We start from the raw sequence: 19,408 nt of genomic DNA on the forward strand, positions 1-19,408 counted from the left end.
TTATCACACACACACACACACACGTGACTGAACGAGAGAAAAAAAAAACAAAAAAAAAAAACAGATTTTGACTCAAAAACATTAAACAGAACAAGAAAGTTTCAGATTGAAGACTTTTCAAATAACGTTAACGAGAATTCGCGGGTGATTAAATACGAGGTTTTTACTCTCCTTAAACCAGAAATAGTAGAAACACTCATCATCTTTCCCCCTCTTGATGATTAAATCGTGTATCGGTGTAATATTTTAACACAGACGAGCCAATAATCACACAAGAACCTTTAACAGGGATGAGAGTGGGTCCTGATGAAAAAAACAGAAAATCTGTAAAATGTCTTGAGGGCGCCGAAGGACATCCCCGTGAAATTTTTTTCAAAATGAGACCTTACACACCCCATTTCCTGCACTCTGAGCTGTAGTTAATTAAAACACCTGGGGCCTCATTTATAAACGATGCGTACGCACAAAAGAATGCGTACGCCACATTCTATGCAAGCTTCGGTATTTATAAAAAGTGAACTTGACGGTAAAACGTGCGCACCTCCACGCAAGCTCTGACCCATGCGTACGCACACAAAAAAGGGAAACGCGGAAAACGCGACCTCAGGAGGAAACGGGGAGAACGACCCGAAATTGGTTCAATAATCGAAGTTTAACACAAACATAACATCGCGCATCAAAGACGTGACTGACTTAACATTTATAATCCTTAATTTTGTGCACTTGTCTGGGTGCGGGTGATTAATGCGTAAATCCTGAAAGTATTTGTAACCATTCTTAGACCATTTCTAAATATTCAACCCTTTACTCATTCAGTTATGTTGTAGGTGACGGTGGGTATCTGCTAAAAACGGTGGCTGCTCACGCCATTTATGAACCCCCAAACGCCTGAGGAGACCACTTACAACCGCGAGGTGGTGATGCGCCGCTTGTAAATAATTAGGTATGGAAACAAATGATTACTTTTTAAGAAATTCTTTAATGCTGGAATTTAATGCAGACAACTCATTTATTTCTTTTAACTCCCGGGCGATCTCGCGGACGGCATCCACATGTTCCCGCTGCACCTGCAGCACTGAATCTGTTAGGACACGGGCGCTGGTGGCTGGTTTCGGCATGGATGCACATGCATCGGAGGCCGTGGACGTCCTTGGGACCTCCGCTGCCGCAGCCGACACACTGCTGGCCTCACTGGCACACCCAGCAACTGCGAGGGAATTTTTTTGTTAATAAAATACTTTTTCTGGATGAAGACTCATTTCAATTAATTTCACACCCATTTCAAACAAGGGGGCACACGGGCAATGTGAGGTGGGTCCCTGATACACAACCAAAAAAAAATTACATACCCGAGTCTTGGGCTGGTTCATGTGGCCCAGCATCGGTGTCACCCTCCTCCTCACGCTCAACTCCACTCAGGAGGGTTTCCCCTAGAATGCCAGCCAGTTTTCGATCCAGTGGGGTGAGCTCCGGCTCCCCCTTCCCCCCGCCCGCTGCACGGACGCTTTGGCGGTGTGCCGCGATCCTCTTCTTGGCGTCCACCTTTATGTTGGATCTTTTTTCTTTAACCTCTGCCATAGTACGGCCTTGTGAAGCTACAGAATTGACCGCGTCGGCCACATGCTGCCATTCACACGTTTTTTTCGCATTTGTAACTCCCGTACTATGGCCTCCAAACAAAACAGCTCGACGCTGCTCCACTTCATCTACTAGCACTTCAACTTCACAGTCGGTGAAGTTGCGCTTCTTTGTCTTTCCTTCTGTTTTGGGCATGTTGTCCAACAGATATCAATATTCATTAAGGGCGTTTCGCTGAATATTTATAGGCAATTGTGGGTGTGTCTTGAGGTACGCACAGGTGCCGCAAACTTGGAGTGGATTGTGATTTATAAAGGGAAATTGGCGTGGAACGTGCGTGTGCACAGTTTTATAAATCAGAATATTTCTGTGCGCACGCACATTTTTTTTTTAAAGATATTTTTTGGTCTTTTTTTCACCTTTATTATTGGATAGGACAGTGTAGAGACAGGAAATGAACGGGAGAGAGAGACGGGGAGGGATTGGGAAATGACCTTGGGCCGAAATCGAACCCAGGTCCCCGGATTTATGGTATGGCGCCTTATCCACCTGAGCCACGACGCCCCCGCGCACGCACATTCTGAGTTTCATGCGCACGCCATCTTCTGGCGTAAATCCTGCGCAAAGTTTTATAAATGAGGCCCCTGATGCCTATTTTCATACTTCTTGAAATAAAAACACTATTATATAGAATATGTCTCAAAATTCAGAATAATATCTATATTTTATGGGGACTGGTTATTACCCATTGTCAACACTTGTTTTTCTAAAAAATGTCCATTAAAATTCATAGTTATTTACAGTTCCATTAATAATTCAAATTTTCATATATTCAATATATTGAATTAAATAAAAACATATACACACACATACATACATATATATATATATATATATATATATATATATATATATATATATACATACATATATATATATATATATATATATATATATATATATATATATATATATATATATATATCTCTCTCTCTTATGGAGACTGACCTTTTCCTAATGTCCACATTACTTGTATGAGATTTCTTCACAATGTCTAAACTTTAAAGTTCTACAGTTATCAACACTGTAGCTATCATTCAAATCATCATATGTTCAGTGTATTGAATCAAACAAATGCGTATTTTATGGGGACTGTCTTTATCTTACTGTCCACATCACTTGTATGTTTTCTTCAAAAGGAAGAGCATATATTCCATTCACACTTTTTACAGTTGTTTACAGTTTCCAGTTATTTTTGAAACAAATTTTCATTAAATCATTTAGAATTCTTCTTCAGCTTCTTGGCCAAAGCCCAAAGCTCATCAGTCGTCTCTTTTTTCCTTTTTCTTTCATTAGCCAGCGCCTCCTGGGTTTTTACATGCTCTAACCCGGCTCTCTTCTGCTCTCTCTCTCTCACACTCCTCTCTCGCTTTCCTTTTGCTAAACTTGTTTTTTATCCCAGCATCAATTTCACGCACCTTCGCTTCATCTCACTTATCAATAGTATTCGGCATCTTGAGAAAACACGCCGATTAGAGGAAAGTATTTTTGATATGCAGCTCACGAACATGTGTAAGCTTTGATAAAAGAAAGCGGATGTGGGTGTTTTTGTAAAAACTGTTTTGATTGGCTATTATGGTCTCGACATCGATGTTTTGACCAATAACAATGTAGAGAACACGAATTTTACATCACATTCAACGAGATTAAACGAGACTAAAGACGGCGACTTACAAATAACGTGTAAACATCGTTGGAGTTAATAAAGTTTGAACAACAGACATCCCAAGTCTCCCGGAAGTTCCGGGAGTCTCCCGCATATTGATAGCGGCTCCCTGATGCCCGCAAATTGGAGAATATCAAGCAAACAACAGCGTGCACGCGAAACAATGTCTGCATCGCGCATATGACGGAGAGCGAGAGAGACTGCACGTGTGCCTGTTCATGAAGCACATGCTAGACAAAGAGCATCCTGATTGGTTTACAGACATCCCAACCTGCAGAAACTCAACCCCCCCCCCGCTGATGGGGGGAAAAATTCGTGCGGCATGACTCCCCCCCCCCATCAGTGGGGTGGGGGTGTCACGACACCTCTCTGAAATGAGTTTCTGCAGGTTGGGATGTCTGGAACAACATGAAGGAACATACCCCAACCCCTCTCAATTAATTAAAAAAATAATAATTCTCGACGGATTTGGCATAATATAAAAAAGGTTGTTTTTTTACTCAGAAAAAGCGGAAATCTGCCGAAAAGCAGAAAACTCTCATCCCTGCTTTAAACATACATTTAAATAACTAATTTATACAACCCCAATTCCAAAAAAGTTGGGACAAAGTACAAATTGTAAATAAAAACAGAATGCAGTAATTTACAAATCTCAAAAACTGATATTGTATTCACAATAGAACATAGACAACATATCAAATGTCGAAAGTGAGATATTTTGAAATTTCATGCCAAATATTGGCTCATTTGAAATTTCATGACAGCAACACATCTCAAAAAAGTTGGGACAGGGGCAATAAGAGGCTGGAAAAGTTAAAGGTACAAAAAAGGAACAGCTGGAGGACCAAACTGCAACTCATTAGGTCAATTGGCAATAGGTCATTAACATGACTGGGTATAAAAAGAGCATCTTGGAGTGGCAGCGGCTCTCAGAAGTAAAGATGGGAAGAGGATCACCAATCCCCCTAATTCTGCGCCGACAAATAGTGGAGCAATATCAGAAAGGAGTTCGACAGTGTAAAATTGCAAAGAGTTTGAACATATCATCATCTACAGTGCATAATATCATCAAAAGATTCAGAGAATCTGGAAGAATCTCTGTGCGTAAGGGTCAAGGCTGGAAAACCATACTGGGTGCCCGTGATCTTCGGGCCCTTAGACGGCACTGCATCACATACAGGCATGCTTCTGTATTGGAAATCACAAAATGGGCTCAGGAATATTTCCAGAGAACATTATCTGTGAACACAATTCACCGTGCCATCCGCCGTTGCCAGCTAAAACTCTATAGCTCAAAGAAGAAGCCGTATCTAAACATGATCCAGAAGCGCAGACGTTTTCTCTGGGCCAAGGCTCATTTAAAATGGACTGTGGCAAAGTGGAAAACTGTTCTGTGGTCAGACGAATCAAAATTTGAAGTTCTTTAAGGAAATCAGGGACGCCGTGTCATTCGGACTAAAGAGGAGAAGGATGACCCGAGTTGTTATCAGCGCTCAGTTCAGAAGCCTGCATCTCTGATGGTATGGGGTTGCATTAGTGCGTGTGGCATGGGCAGCTTACACATCTGGAAAGACACCATCAATGCTGAAAGGTATATCCAGGTTCTAGAGCAACATATGCTCCCATCCAGACGACGTCTCTTTCAGGGAAGACCTTGCATTTTCCAACATGACAATGCCAAACCACATACTGCATCAATTACAGCATCATGGCTGCGTAGAAGAAGGGTCCGGGTACTGAACTGGCCAGCCTGCAGTCCAGATCTTTCACCCATAGAAAACATTTGGCGCATCATAAAACGGAAGATACGACAAAAAAGACCTAAGACAGTTGAGCAACTAGAATCCTACATTAGACAAGAATGGGTTAACATTCCTATCCCTAAACTTGAGCAACTTGTCTCCTCAGTCCCCAGACGTTTACAGACTGTTGTAAAGAGAAAAGGGGATGTCTCACAGTGGGAAACATGGCCTTGTCCCAACTTTTTTGAGATGTGTTGTTGTCATGAAATTTTAAAATCACCTAATTTTTCTCTTTAAATGATACATTTTCTCAGTTTAAACATTTGATGTCATCTATGTTCTATTCTGAATAAAATATGGCATTTTGAAACTTCCACATCATTGCATTCCGTTTTTATTTACAATTTGTACTTTGTCCCAACTTTTTTGGAATCGGGGTTGTATTATAATTAATAATAATCTTGGCTAGTTAGCCTGTACTAGCTAGGACTGCGTGATAGTGTTGCCATGGCAATGTTACCCCCCTCCCCACACAGAAGACGCTCTCGTCAGCGACTGTTCTGGAGACAAAAGCTCCCGATGAGAAAGTGTTTTACGTTTTGTAAGAGAGTGTGTGTGTGTGTGTGTGTGTGTGTGTGTGTGTATACACAGTCCTCAGTGGCTCAAGTTCAGCTCACCCTTCTTTTTCTCTCCTTTCCTTTCATCTTTCTTCCCCTCCTCTTTACCCAACCTGCAGGAAAGTAAAGAAAAATGAGATGAACATAAACAGTGCAGATGATCAGATAAACGATAATCTATAATACTGCAGTCACACCACAGCACACGGATTCACTAATTTACACCTCACCAACTTTATCGAGCATTAAAATCAGTTGAGAAAGGGTTCTGATGATCAGACGCACTAAATAACTCGGAAAATAAACTCTAAATATTGTTAATTTAATACAAACTAAAACTTAAAACCGCACTGCAATTTAGAACCGTGTGTGTGTGTGGTGTGTCTTACTCGTTTATTTCCTCCGGTTTGCGTCGTCCGTCTTTTTCTGCGTCGGCCGTTTGCTTCGCACGTTTACGGTTTCGTTTCTGCTTGAGTGAGAGAAAAAAAAGCATCATGAGTAACAGGGCGGTGTGATGAAGCACAGTCACTGTCACCACCCCGAGGCTGATTATTTTCCTCTCACGGCATGTCGCTGAGTGTTTTATTCCTCCGACACCACAGAAACTTATCACCCGTTACCATTTTTATTTATTAAAGAGCGGCGTGTTGTATGTTTTATCTGTTTATAGTGAAAGGAGTTAGCTCCTGTTCTCATTTGCATTACAGAAATCTTTAATACTTAAATATGTTTATCAACAGTGGAGCGTCTGCCGGACACGCCCCTGCGGACGAGCCGTTACTATAGAAACCGTAACGTATCAGAATGAGTGCATTCATATAGACCTGCGGTACTGTCAGAGAGAATGAACACCTTTGGACCAATCAGAGTCCAGAACTCAGCAGTGTGTGTGTGTGTTTTTTCACCCCGTCCTCGTCAGACTCCGAGGAGCTCTCCTCTTTGGTATTGCGCTTCTTCTTGGCCTCTGGCTCTTTCTTCCCTCCTTTACTGCTCTCATCCTTTTCTTTTTTCTTCTTCCCTTCTGCCCTTCGCTCCTCCTCTCCGTCTGAGGTCCTGCTCTTATCCTCCGCTGCTCTTTTACGCTTTTTCTCTCCATCTCCACCCACGTCTCTGTCACACAGTCAATGCCACCATCTGTATTCATAACCATCTTCAGAAAAGTTAATATCTTTATTTCTCAGTAATTAAATAAGGTGTTTTGAAGACCTCAGTGCAGAGATCACTAACACACACACACACACACACACACCCATGTGAGGCTTGTTGCTGCAGCAGAAGCAGTTTTTCCGCGTTGGGTTTCCTGCCTCTCCGTTTTGGAGCTGGTGTCTCAGTGGCTGAGAGAGATTGAGGGGAGGGGGAAGAAAAAATAAATAAAGGCACCCCACACACTCACTCAACACTTACAATCAAATCACAACTGGTTCCTTTAATATTTATTATGGTTCCTCAGATATTCGCCTGTAAAACGCGCTATAAAAGTAGTACACTCTTATTATTATTAAATAAACCCTGACTCGGTATTAGAGCTGGTTTTACCCATAGGGCTCGACGTGTGGCTCGCAGCTCCATCCTCCGAGTCGTGTTCAGCTTCAGCCTGCATGAATGAACACACACACACACACACGCTATTAACCTTCATGTTCAAATTGGTTTTACACTCTTACTTTAAGCCTAGGTCACAACCAGATGTACGATTTTTTTGCCCGTGCAATTTTTGGCGTTTCCCAAATCGCTGCATTTTTTTTGTTCATGGAGAAAGACGCACATTGGGCGCAAGTTTGTCTTGCAACCTGAAAAAAAACGTAAGCGCCCGTAGAGTTTGTTTGGCATGACAAAGAACCTCTGCGGCCAGTCTACGGCTCGAAAATCAGCACGTCACACGCGCGCCCTCCATGCGTTTCTTGCACGTAGACCGGCCGTAGGAGCACGTACAGCCGGTTGTGACCGAGGCATTAGTGTCAGCTCACTAAGGCCACACCCCTTTTTCTGAGACATAACAGCCACATCTTTTTCACTGGGACTGGCCAGTAAAGAGGTGACGCCTCCTACATTGGAAGTGAGAGCTCGAGGCCACGCCTCCTTATCTGAAGTGGAGACACATACCCCTTTTCCACTAAATCGGTTCCAGGGCTGGTTCGGGGCCAGTGCTGGTGCTGGTTTACAACTCGTTCAACTTGCGAGCCAGCTGAGAACCAGTTTGCTTTTCCATAGCTCGCGGAGCCACGTCATTACGTCGCTGTATACGTCAGTTACGTCGCTGTATACATCAGTTATGTCGCTACGTTTGCATAAACCTTGGCGCGAATATCGAAGCAAAAACAACACAGAAGAAGCAGCAGCAGCAACAACAACAATAATAATGGATGACTTCACGTTTGTACAGCTGCTGCTTCTCGTCGCTTAAAAATGGCGATCTTTCGCGGTCTTGTTATTGTTGTTGGTCTTAACAACTCCGCCCCCCGCTGACATAAGCGGTTCTTTCCTCTGGCCCAGCAGAGAGTTGGTGCTAGCCTGGAACCGGTTTTTCTGGCCCCAGAGCCAGTTCCTTGTCAGTGGAAACAGAAAACCCGGTTCCAAACTAAGCACTGGCCCCGAACCAGACCTGGAACTGCTTTGGTGGAAAAGGGGTAACAGTGACCGTCTTCTACACTGAATTTAACACAAAGGCCACACCTCTATTTGAGACTGATGGTTAAATTGGCCACACCTCCCACACAGAGAGGCCGTGCCTACTTCACTGACATGGAGGCCACGCCTTCATTGAGAATGACCTGTACAGAGGCCACATCTTCACTGAGATTGATAAACAGGACAGACCTCCCACACTGAGACAGGGACCACGCCTACTTAACGGACACCACACCTTCACCGAGACGGATATGTCTAGACACCATGCCTTCTTCAACAGAGACCCCCAGAGGCCACGCCTCCTTCAGAGAAATCTAACGCCTCCTCTTAGCTCTTACCTTCTTCTTCCAGACTCCTTTAACTTTCACAGCATCTGAGGAGTCTTTCGGTGGCGAGTCCTGAGGAGGGAAAGAAAAGTTAAAACTATTTCACACTGAACTGGACCAATCACAAGCTGGGGTTTATAACGGGTTATACCAAGTTTACCGCAATATTCATCACACAGGATATTAACATGGACCTCTGAAATTTAAATAATGTTCACCCTGATGTTTATTTTACTCCTGATCTCTTATTTCCCTGCGAGATGAAGTGACTGAGGTGTTGCTGAGACACCGAGACCTGACGATGATGACTGTGGTGATATTGTACTTTAAACATGCAGCGATTTGGAGAAAGCTAATCTAGTGGCCATTAGCTTCCTGTACTTGTTAGCTACATTAGCATCACTGTATTAGCAAACTGTTGGAGCAGAGAATACATGACACTGTATCATGAATTTTCAAACTTACTTGGACAAAGAAGCAAAATAAAAAATATTTTGTGGAAGAAATCTGACATGCACATGTGGAATTATATAGGATATAATCTAATATATAAGGTTAAAACCCACCACCTGGACCACTCATAAAAGACTGAAGAAGAGAACACACACACGTCCTGCTGCTTCAAATTAAAATTTTGTCTTGGGGTGTATAAACTTTTGCACAGAGTATAAAAATGGACATTATTTTGACTTCATACATTTTATATATATATATGTATAAAAACTAAACAAACATAGGACATTGTCTTTCATTCATGTACCTAATTTAAATATCAGAAGACTCTCAAATAGAAAATAAAACATTTCAGTATTTAATTTTTTTTTAATCTGTAGCTAAAATTCATTAAAAAAACCCCAAAAACAAAACATGATTAATTTGAAGCATCAAACGCCAAGTTTCCTGTGCAACGTTATTTGGAAAATCTTTTACAGTTACTAAAATAAATTGAATAAATTTGTCATTCAGGCAAATAAAATTCTTCGATAACTTGATTAAAACAAACACACACACACACAAGGCTCTGATAGACAGGAAGTGATAAAGGATGATGGAAACATTTTGATTAATGGAATAAATGAAGACGCAGCGTGTGTGTGTGTGCGCGGTCGAGCCCTGCACCCATCACCGCGTGCCCACGCCACGCCCACATCTCCCCATGCAGAGATTAAAAACACATACTTCCTCCACTAGAGACACCTCCATGCCATCACCTTCCTCCTCCACTTCCTCCTCCTCATCTCCAGCCACCTGCACGAGTCCAAACACACCTGAACCAGGTAATCAAGCCCCGCCCACCTAACTGCACCTTTGCATAGTCTGACTTGGGTCATTACCGCTGGCGTAGATTTTTACCCAGGGTGCCGTGCGGCGGGTCGGCCTGATAATCGACGCTAGATAATCGAATGTGGTTTTGGGTTTTGTAAAGGAACGATAACTAATTAAATTAATTTACATTTATTAATTTAACAGATGCCTTTATACAATCGAAGCTCAGAACAGATAGGAGTCTTGAGATTTGAACTCACAACCTTCTGTCACTAGGACAGGATCATAACCAGTGAACTAACACCCGATTATTACTGTTATTATATATTTGAGACAAAATGGCGGCTTTTGAGACGAGTCCTGCGTGCGGTTATTCTCAGTAAAACAGAGAGAGAGAGAGAGAGAGAGAGATACGAACTTTACTGGACTTCTTCTTCTTCTCCTGACTTTTCTCATTTCTCTCGCCGTCCTCCTCGCGGCTGCCGTCCGAATCTTTATCCGAAACCGCTTCCATCGCCATCACCTGCACAGAATAAAACCATCTGGATTCACCTGCAGCATTCACACTCAACACCTTCATTCTCATTACACACTCCATTATTTTTACCGGTAGCTGTCTGAAATTTAATTCCGTTGTTTTTTTCCAACTCCCTGCTACAGACGCATCATTTTAAAGGTGCGGTCTGCAATATTTCTAGACCTGTAATGATCATATACTTCAGATAGACCACAAAAACTCTGATCTGCAACACTGTCATGAACAGGATCTCACTAGTTTCTTTGTGTCAGGCCTAATTTTCAGGCCCTGAAATAGGCTCCACCCCTTGCCAAAGAGTTCTAAATGTTTCTGAAGAACACGGTGCACATTGTTGTTTATTGTTCTCAGTCTAACTGCTGTTCCTGCTGCTTTCAGGTCGTCCTGAAACTCTTTTCTGACGTTTACTCATGTTTTTGGGCCATCCTTAAAAAAAAAAATCCGTTTCCTGTCCACCGGGTGAGCAAAAAAATTCAGTCGGGAGGGAGGGATTTTTTTTTTTTAATATATGGCTGGATAAGAAATCGCAATGCTGTGTTTGCTTTTTCTTTCAGTACTTTTTTATTACAAAAGCAGACACATTTAATAAAATGACAGTTTAATCAACTGAAACTTGTACAAAAACTTTAAGTTAGCATTTTAAATGCTGACTGCAACATTTGCAAAACTTTTACAAAGGTACTTAAAATGTCCGACACACGGACTTTTTGTAGTTCTAAATCGAGCGTTAGGCCGAGTTCGGATGAAATTACACTATTAAAATGATCACTGAATGATTTGTTTTTCTGAATCTTTACTATTTTGTTGTTCGCTAGAATACCATTTTGCGATTTCACACTTAAGCAAATGTTTGAAAACTCCGGATCTCCTTCCTTCATGGTGGCGGACATTTTTTTGTGCCGCACGGCGCATGCACAGAGCTGATTCAGTTCAGAGCGCGTGCACTCGGCGGAGGCAGTAGTGTGTCGGGGCCGTCGGAGGGAACAGAAGCAGAGATGACGCTTATTTTGTCTCCGGTAAACCAGTCTTCTCTCGTTCAATTACGTGCTGGCGTCAAAAGACACCGTTGGTTGTAAATGAATGGAGTGTATTTTCATACACAAATGGAGAAATGTTGGCTGAGTGTGTAATTGTGTCGCCCCACTGCAGACCGTTGTCGTTGTTAAGTCATAGCATGCTCAGCTGCGTGAATGTGTCATGCACCGAAAATAAGAGATTTACAAGCCAGGAACGCCTCATGATGCAATACGCAAGAAAAGAAAGATGATTTACTGCCATTTTACTTTGTATTTGAGTAAAGTGAATAAATAAATGGTCTGTGGAAAATACATTTAATCCTGGGAACTGCATGCACAGGAGTTTATTTTGTGTTTACTCCCCCCGGCTGGCTATTTATTTGTCGTGGCTGGTTAGTATGAGCCTTAGTGGAAAGCCCTGGGAATGCGGAAATGTCAAGTTCGATTTTAGATTTACGAACCCGAAAAAAAATGCCCAAAAATCTGGGGGCGTCGTGGCTCAGGTGGATAAGGCGCCACACCATAAATCCAGGGACCCGGGTTCACTTCCGACCCGAGGTCATTTCCCGGTCCCTCCCTGTCTCTCTCTCTCCTGCTCATTTTCTGTCTCTACACTGTCCTATCCAATAAAAGGTGAAAAAAGCCCAAAAAATATCTTTAAAAAAAAAAAAGTTGAAAAACCAGCGTTAAAAAAAAATAAATACATTTTTCAATCGCACAAACAGCACTCACTCGGCCGGTGGACCGGAAACAGAACATTTTTTAATAATGGCCTTGTGGATCTCTACAAAATAGGAAAAACATTCACGCCTCTATTTTCATCTTTTGTGAGCTAAAAATCTGACGAGTGATGTACACGATATTTACCTCCTTAAAGCAGTAAACTGGATTTAAAGTGAATTTAAAGGTAAAGAAGTGCGACTTTGTTTACTGTCCGTGCTGTGAGCAGCCATGTTGTTTTGACGTCACATGCTGAACTCAGGGTTGCTGAGACCTTCCTGTCTTTCCCAGTAGGAATTATGAGTGGAACGAGAGCCTGCTTCCCCCCCGCCAAAAAAAAAAAAAAAAAATCAGGGGTCAGAAATCTGAGTTACAAGATTAAGTGGAATGAAGTATTAAACAGAGCTGCTCAGCCACACCCCCTTCCCCTTTAAACACCAAGCTACAATGTAAAGTGGAGTTAGCCGTGTTTTTATTGACGTTCACCTCACGGATGGCTCGAAGCATTACACATGGCTCCTTTAAAGCTGCAGTATGTAATTTATCCCATTAAAAACAGAAGAAAGGGTCCAAACAAGTGACAGCTGTTATAAACTGTACTGTAAACGATGCTAGCACATAGCTAGCTGGCCATGTAACTGCTAAATTTACATACAATTCACGTCACTGGCTGACATCGATTAATTTTTTTAAATCAAAATTTAGTTACTTTCTCATCAGTTTTTGAACAGAAACCAAACCTATGACAATATTTTTTTCCCAAAACAACTATAATTCTGAGCTAGGTGGCTAACTTAGCATGTTGGATCTTTCTTTCAAGATGGCGCTGTAGACAGCAGCCTCGGGACTGCGCTCTCTCGCATTTTAGGCAACAAAGGATAAAGGCAAGTTAATAAGCTAAGCTAATGGATAAACTCGGATAAGCTAGTTAAAGACTGAGGCTGACTAGCGAGCTAGCACAAGCTGTTAGGTCATTTATATGGAACGTAAACACACAGCGAGTGTGGAAATGAGACAAAATTATCCAGAATATCAACATTTACCTCAGATATGTTGAAAAATTACAAAGAAAATATTAAATTTACACTGTAATTACACTTAGCATTAAATGCTAATAGAACTAACATGTGCACTACCATGTTAAAGATCATCAATACTGTGCCACAGCTCATTAAACGGGCCGTTCATGTGATGGAGACGTGATGTTTGACTGCTAGTAATCAGCTCTGAGGTAAATCATTCATTCGTCAGATTTTTTTCACAGTATGAAGGTTTTACCTTCTGTCCGTTCAGCTCCACCGTGGGGTTGTTCTCAATTTCCCATAAACCCTCATTGAAGCCCTTCCTCTTGTTTGGTTTTCCGTATTTTTCTTTGTTGGGTAAATACGGGAAAATATCTTTTGGACCGAGGAACGCACTGAAACAACAAAAAAGACAAAAACAATTAATTCTGACTCTGCTTTTCCAGCTTCAGCTTTATTAGGATAAAAAAAAGAAACAGGATGGAAAATAAAGGAAAACAAATAAGTGAGAGAGAAAACAGACAAAAAATCAGAAAAGAAGGAAAGACAGAAAGAGCTAAAACTAAAACACAATAAAATAAAAGGAAAGTAACAAGACCGAAAAGAATAGTTAAATAGCAGAAAACAAAGAAAAAAGATAGGAAAGATACAGAAAGACAGGAAAACAGAAATACAGAATTAATGAAAAAAAGAAACAGGAAGACAAAGATAGAAGAGAGAGAAAGAATGAGAATCATGAAAACAAAAAGAAAAGCAACAACAAACTAAAGAGAAAAGAGATGAAAAGAAAATAAAGGAAATACAATAAAGCAGCAAAGCAAGGAAAAAACAGGCAAAAGGAAGAAAAGGAGGAAAAAAGACAAGAAAAATGGAAAAGACAGTAAAGAAAAAAGAACAATAACAGTTTAGTGTAAATACGCAGATGATTATAGAAAATCGTGTGCTCTGATTGGTCGAGAGATTCAGACTATTTCTCGATAATCCCCTCGAGCGACTCGGCAAAATGGCGTCCAATCGCTTCGTCACCGTAAGTGAGGAAGAATTACAGATGATGAAAGAAAATGCTGTTCCTAAAAGCACTAAAGATGCTCCGAAGTTTGGGCTAAAACTATTCAAAGGGAAGCTGGGGTTGGGATTTATTTTATCGATTTCAGAACAAAGTATTTTGTGTGACTCGGCGTAGATCAGTGACACGAGTCTGCGCCTCAGAGTTATTACACTTACATGATTAAAATAAATTATTAAAAAATACATCACCTGTATTTACACAAACAATTCTCCACCTCAGGCTCAGTGAATCAGTTAATAATAACCTCGACTCGGTTATTATTCACTCAACCTTCAGCCAATAATTATTAAATAAAGAGAGGAAAGAAACATCATGGCGATGGGTTCTGTTCCCTCGGTCCCGTACCCGAGCAGTTGGTTTTGTGTAAGCGTGACCGAAGTCGTTCAGTGACTCCAGCAGGCAGGAAACTGGGAGACGGGACGGATTTATTTGAAGGAAATCTCTCCGTTACTCATAACTAAACACTTTTCAGGTGATTTTTTTCTTCAGTTCCTGATGCACTGCTGAACTTTTTGGTAAATGACCCCAAATTGACCTTTTGAATTTTCTGTGACCCTGAGCCTTGACCACGCTCCATTTTTACATTCCAGATGTATAATACAGGACGACTGTAACATCTGGACGTGTAAGGACGACATCAGCAATGTGTGTAACATAAGTGATTAAAAACCAAAGGGGTTTTCCTCACACTGATTCACCAGTCCAGTGGGAAGAGTCGTGCTGTTACAGGAAACTAATCCACGCCGGGGTGGTGAGGGATTTATTTTATCACACTCCCATTACTAATATTCACACACTTGCTGTTTATCTTCCTGAATATTTAAAAGCGATGTTCTCTCTACGGCACGTCAGAGTCCAATCATCAAGAGGAGATCGTGAATTTCTCTGGTGACGTAATTTATAAATCAGGTCTCATGTGACCCCTAGTTTGGGACTCTGTGCCACAGAGTAGCGTGGTGACGAGACGTTCCTGTGAAGCGATATTCCCGACTGTATTGTAACCAAGTGCTTACGTTTCATGAGTTCCGAAGAAGAAGATGGGAAACTTAGCGTTGGGAGGCTTCACCGCTCCATCCGGCACTTCATCAATCTGAAACCAGAGGAAGAATTAAATCAGAGAGACGCGTCACTGTACAACCCCGATTCCAAAAAAGTTGGGACAAAGTACAAATTGTAAATAAAAACGGAATGCAATGATGTGGAAGTTTCAAAATTCCATATTTTATTCAGAATAGAACATAGATGACATATCAAATGTTTAAACTGAGAAAATGTATCATTTAAAGAGAAAAATTAGGTGATTTTAAATTTCATGACAACAACACATCTCAAAAAAGTTGGGACAAGGCCATGTTTCCCACTGTGAGACATCCCCTTTTCTCTTTACAACAGTCTGTAAACGTCTGGGGACTGAGGAGACAAGTTGCTCAAGTTTAGGGATAGGAATGTTAACCCATTCTTGTCTCATATAGGATTCTAGTTGCTCAACTGTCTTAGGTCTTTTTTGTCGTATCTTCCGTTTTATGATGCACCAAATGTTTCCTATGGGTGAAAGATCTGGACTGCAGGCTGGCCAGTTCAGTACCCGGACCCTTCTTCTACGCAGCCATGATGCTGTAATTGATGCAGTATGTGGTTTGGCACTGTCATGTTGGAAAATGCAAGGTCTTCCCTGAAAGAGACGTCGTCTGGATGGGAGCATATGTTGCTCTAGAACCTGGATATACCTTTCAGCATTGATGGTGTCTTTCCAGATGTGTAAGCTGCCCATGCCACACGCACTAATGCAACCCCATACCATCAGAGATGCAGGCTTCTGAACTGAGCGCTGATAACAACTTGGGTCATCCTTCTCCTCTTTAGTCCGAATGACACGGCGTCCCTGATTTCCATAAAGAACTTCACATTTTGATTCGTCTGACCACAGAACAGTTTTCCACTTTGCCACAGTCCATTTTAAATGAGCCTTGGCCCAGAGAAGACGTCTGCACTTCTGGATCATGTTTAGATACGGCTTCTTCTTTGAACTATAGAGTTTTAGCTGGCGACGGCGGATGGCACGGTGAATTGTGTTCACAGATAATGTTCTCTGGAAATATTCCTGAGCCCATTTTGTGATGTCCAATACAGAAGCATGCCTGTATGTGATGCAGTGCCATCTAAGGGCCCGAAGATCACGGGCACCCAGTATGGTTTTCCGGCCTTGACCCTTACGCACAGAGATTCTTCCAGATTCTCTGAATCTTTTGATGATATTATGCACTGTAGATGATGATATGTTCAAACTCTTTGCAATTTTACACTGTCGAACTCCTTTCTGATATTGCTCCACTATTTGTCGGCGCAGAATTAGGGGGATTGGTGATCCTCTTCCCATCTTTACTTCTGAGAGCCGCTGCCACTCCAAGATGCTCTTTTTATACCCAGTCATGTTAATGACCTATTGCCAATTGACCTAATGAGTTGCAATTTGGTCCTCCAGCTGTTCCTTTTTTGTACCTTTAACTTTTCCAGCCTCTTATTGCCCCTGTCCCAACTTTTTTGAGATGTGTTGCTGTCATGAAATTTCAAAATGTCTCACTTTCGACATTTGATATGTTGTCTGTTCTATTGTGAATACAATATCAGTTTTTGAGATTTGTAAATTATTGCATTCCGTTTTTATTTACAATTTGTACTTTGTCCCAACTTTTTGGGAATCGGGGTTGTATAAGTCACGTGTATAAACTCCAGTCCCAACAGTGTGTGATTAAATCACACAGTCGGGCGTGTCAGCTCTCACCCGTGCAGGCCAGTGAGGATAACCCTTCATCTTCGCAAAGATCAGATCTCCGGCTTTATAATCTCGAGCCATGGTGCAGGACACGGACAAAAAACCTGAAACATTTTTGGGGGAGGGGGTGAAAAAGGGCCACATGATATCATTGTGACGTCAACAGATAAAACACGTTGCACGGTGTACTTGTGCAGTGCATGCTGGGTATTCCACGCTGAAGTGTTTATTATCCCACACTGCATCTTCAGCGTTTACACCACTGTTTTTACCCTTTAAAAAAAAAACAACTCAGCTCTGCAGCACCACACAGTGGAGCATCATGGAAATGCAGTGCATGCAGTTTCAACTGTGCACAAACGCATCTCTCATTCTGGACATAATTTGAGCATTTCTTGAAAACAAGTGTTTAAACCCAACTTAAAGCACAAGACATTAAAAAGAATAATAAATTCTACTAAAGTTTGGCATGCAATGAGAAAAATGACGTCACGTGCGCACTCCACTGACTGAATTACAGTTTTAAATGGGATTTTCCGCCCAGTGCAGTGAATGCATTTAAACACAGCACGGATTTTTATCTATAATTTCATAAAAATCATATTAATCATTAAATTAATGTTCACATACAGAGGGTCTCTTATACAGCCAGATGCTACACACCGTTATTAAGTGCATGGGCTGGTTTACGCTTTAAAAGCACCAAAACAATCAGCACTGACGCCATTGCACTCGGTTTAAAGCGATAAATGTTGTTTAAAATATTAGAAATAAAATTCCACCTGCCTTTAATCTGAGCAGCAAGAAGCAGCACGCGCGCTCTGCCTTCTTCCGTCCCGCGCGGCTCACAGTCGGACTGTACCAAACCGCGCTCAGCTCAGGGGGGACACGTGACCTCATCATCATTATTTAAAAGCACGATTTAACGATCCTTCACAATGACACTTGACAGAATAGTCTTATAAACACGTAATAAATAAATTGTAATAATCAAAGTTGTATGAGCTGCAAGATAATATGTGATTATTTCTAACTTTAAGAGATAGCCTCCCCTGTGGAACCGTTTCTGTCGAGTGACCGAAAATAAACCCGGAAGTTATTAGTACATTGTTAAATATTTACAAAATAATATATATTTTCCTTGTTAAACATATATATTTTTTCGTAATGTATATTACGTTTATTGACGAAAACATCAATGTCGTTAAAATATTTAGTGTTTCATAAAAGAAATGAGATTGACGTTTAAACTTGCAAGACAAATTATGGCTCAATCCCAATCACTTCACAAACCCTAAGAAAGTGCACTACATAGGATAAACGGTACTTATACTGCTTGTGAAGTGCACTTTATATCCACTCGAGCAGTTTTATTGGGATTCAGCCATAATGACATTCTGTTCAGTGTGCAGTTCAGGTGAATGGAGTTCAATAATATACTATTGGTGCCCCCTGGTGGTCAATATCAATCATTACACACAATCAATGTTTTATTATAAACTTAAAAACAATTCCTAGATAACATTTAATAACTGATTAATAAATAAGATGAAATATAAAAGGGTGTAAAAAACCGAACAAATAAATAAACGCATTAAAAATACTCAGATGATCACTGCATATGTGTATCTTACCCTCTCAGAAAATAAAGTACATTATTGTACCTTTAGGGGTGCAACGGCTTGCCAGTGGAGTAGTAACCACTAGGGTACTCATTTGTACCCTTTATATACTGCTTGGGAGCATATATGTACCTTTTTGGCCCTAAAACGGTACACATAATTACCTTGAGGTCCAATAATGAGCCCTAGAGGGTACATTAGTGTAGATTGTACAATGGGGGACAGAAATGGACCCTCCTGTACCCCTATTTCTAACAGTGCATGAACATGACAATTTAAATATAATTCACATTAAGCAAATATATTTCATCATATTTAGAGTATTATTCCTGAACTTGGGCGGCACGGTGGTGTAGTGGTTAGCGCTGTCACCTCGCAGCAAGAAGGTCCTGGGTTCGAGCCCCGTGGCCGGCGAGGGCCTTTCTGTGTGGAGTTTGCATGTTCTCCCCGTGTCTGCGTGGGTTTCCTCCGGGTGCTCCGGTTTCCCCCACAGTCCAAAGACATGCAGGTTAGGTTAACTGGTGACTCTAAATTGAGCGTAGGTGTGAATGTGAGTGTGAATGGTTGTCTGTGTCTATGTGTCAGCCCTGTGATGACCTGGCGACTTGTCCAGGGTGAACCCCGCCTTTCGCCTGTAGTCAGCTGGGATAGGATCCAGCTCGCCTGCGACCCTGTAGAACAGGATAAAGCGGCTACAGATAATGAGATGAGATGAATAATAGTAATAATAATTTGATGGTATTTGATTGTGATGTCCATCATAACAGG

General features: G+C 41.4%; 2 protein-coding genes across 3 annotated transcripts in view; both read right to left on the reverse strand.

The window, feature by feature from the left end:
- The window catches only part of psip1a (PC4 and SFRS1 interacting protein 1a), a 29,231-nt gene extending 11,367 nt beyond the window's left edge, over positions 1–17,864 (reverse strand). The window contains exons 1-12 of one of the 2 annotated variants that reach the window (XM_060926616.1): positions 17,805–17,864; positions 17,028–17,122; positions 15,259–15,335; positions 13,433–13,571; positions 10,302–10,406; positions 9,797–9,865; positions 8,630–8,689; positions 7,200–7,257; positions 6,913–6,997; positions 6,569–6,773; positions 6,053–6,129; positions 5,724–5,776 (exon numbers count right to left, since the gene is read on the reverse strand). In XM_060926616.1, coding sequence (XP_060782599.1) covers positions 5,724–5,776; positions 6,053–6,129; positions 6,569–6,773; positions 6,913–6,997; positions 7,200–7,257; positions 8,630–8,689; positions 9,797–9,865; positions 10,302–10,406; positions 13,433–13,571; positions 15,259–15,335; positions 17,028–17,099 — 1,000 coding nt within the window. In that variant the 5' untranslated portion in view covers positions 17,100–17,122; positions 17,805–17,864. The remainder of the gene's footprint in view (positions 1–5,723; positions 5,777–6,052; positions 6,130–6,568; positions 6,774–6,912; positions 6,998–7,199; positions 7,258–8,629; positions 8,690–9,796; positions 9,866–10,301; positions 10,407–13,432; positions 13,572–15,258; positions 15,336–17,027; positions 17,123–17,804) is intronic. The other variant, XM_060926617.1, reaches the window with a different exon arrangement.
- LOC132889793 (uncharacterized) lies at positions 289–2,399 on the reverse strand. The gene is made up of 2 exons (XM_060926618.1): positions 1,350–2,399; positions 289–1,207 (listed from the first exon to the last, which is right to left on the reverse strand). Exons 1-2 carry the CDS (start codon positions 1,771–1,773, stop codon positions 960–962), a joined length of 672 nt encoding a protein of 223 aa, XP_060782601.1. The 5' UTR covers positions 1,774–2,399; the 3' UTR covers positions 289–959.
- Positions 17,865–19,408: the final 1,544 nt, after the last annotated feature.

The sequence above is a fragment of the Neoarius graeffei genome, chromosome 7 (assembly GCF_027579695.1).
Source record: "Neoarius graeffei isolate fNeoGra1 chromosome 7, fNeoGra1.pri, whole genome shotgun sequence".
Taxonomy (NCBI): Eukaryota; Metazoa; Chordata; class Actinopteri; order Siluriformes; family Ariidae; genus Neoarius; species Neoarius graeffei.

Bases quoted from the DNA above. Each gene is read 5' to 3' on its own strand.
- LOC132889793 (XM_060926618.1), bottom strand. From the start codon at position 1,773: ATGCCCAAAACAGAAGGAAAGACAAAGAAGCGCAACTTCACCGACTGT. The intron at 1,208-1,349 runs GTATGTAATTTT...ATTCCCTCGCAG, and splicing joins TGAACCAGCCCAAGACTCGG to TTGCTGGGTGTGCCAGTGAG.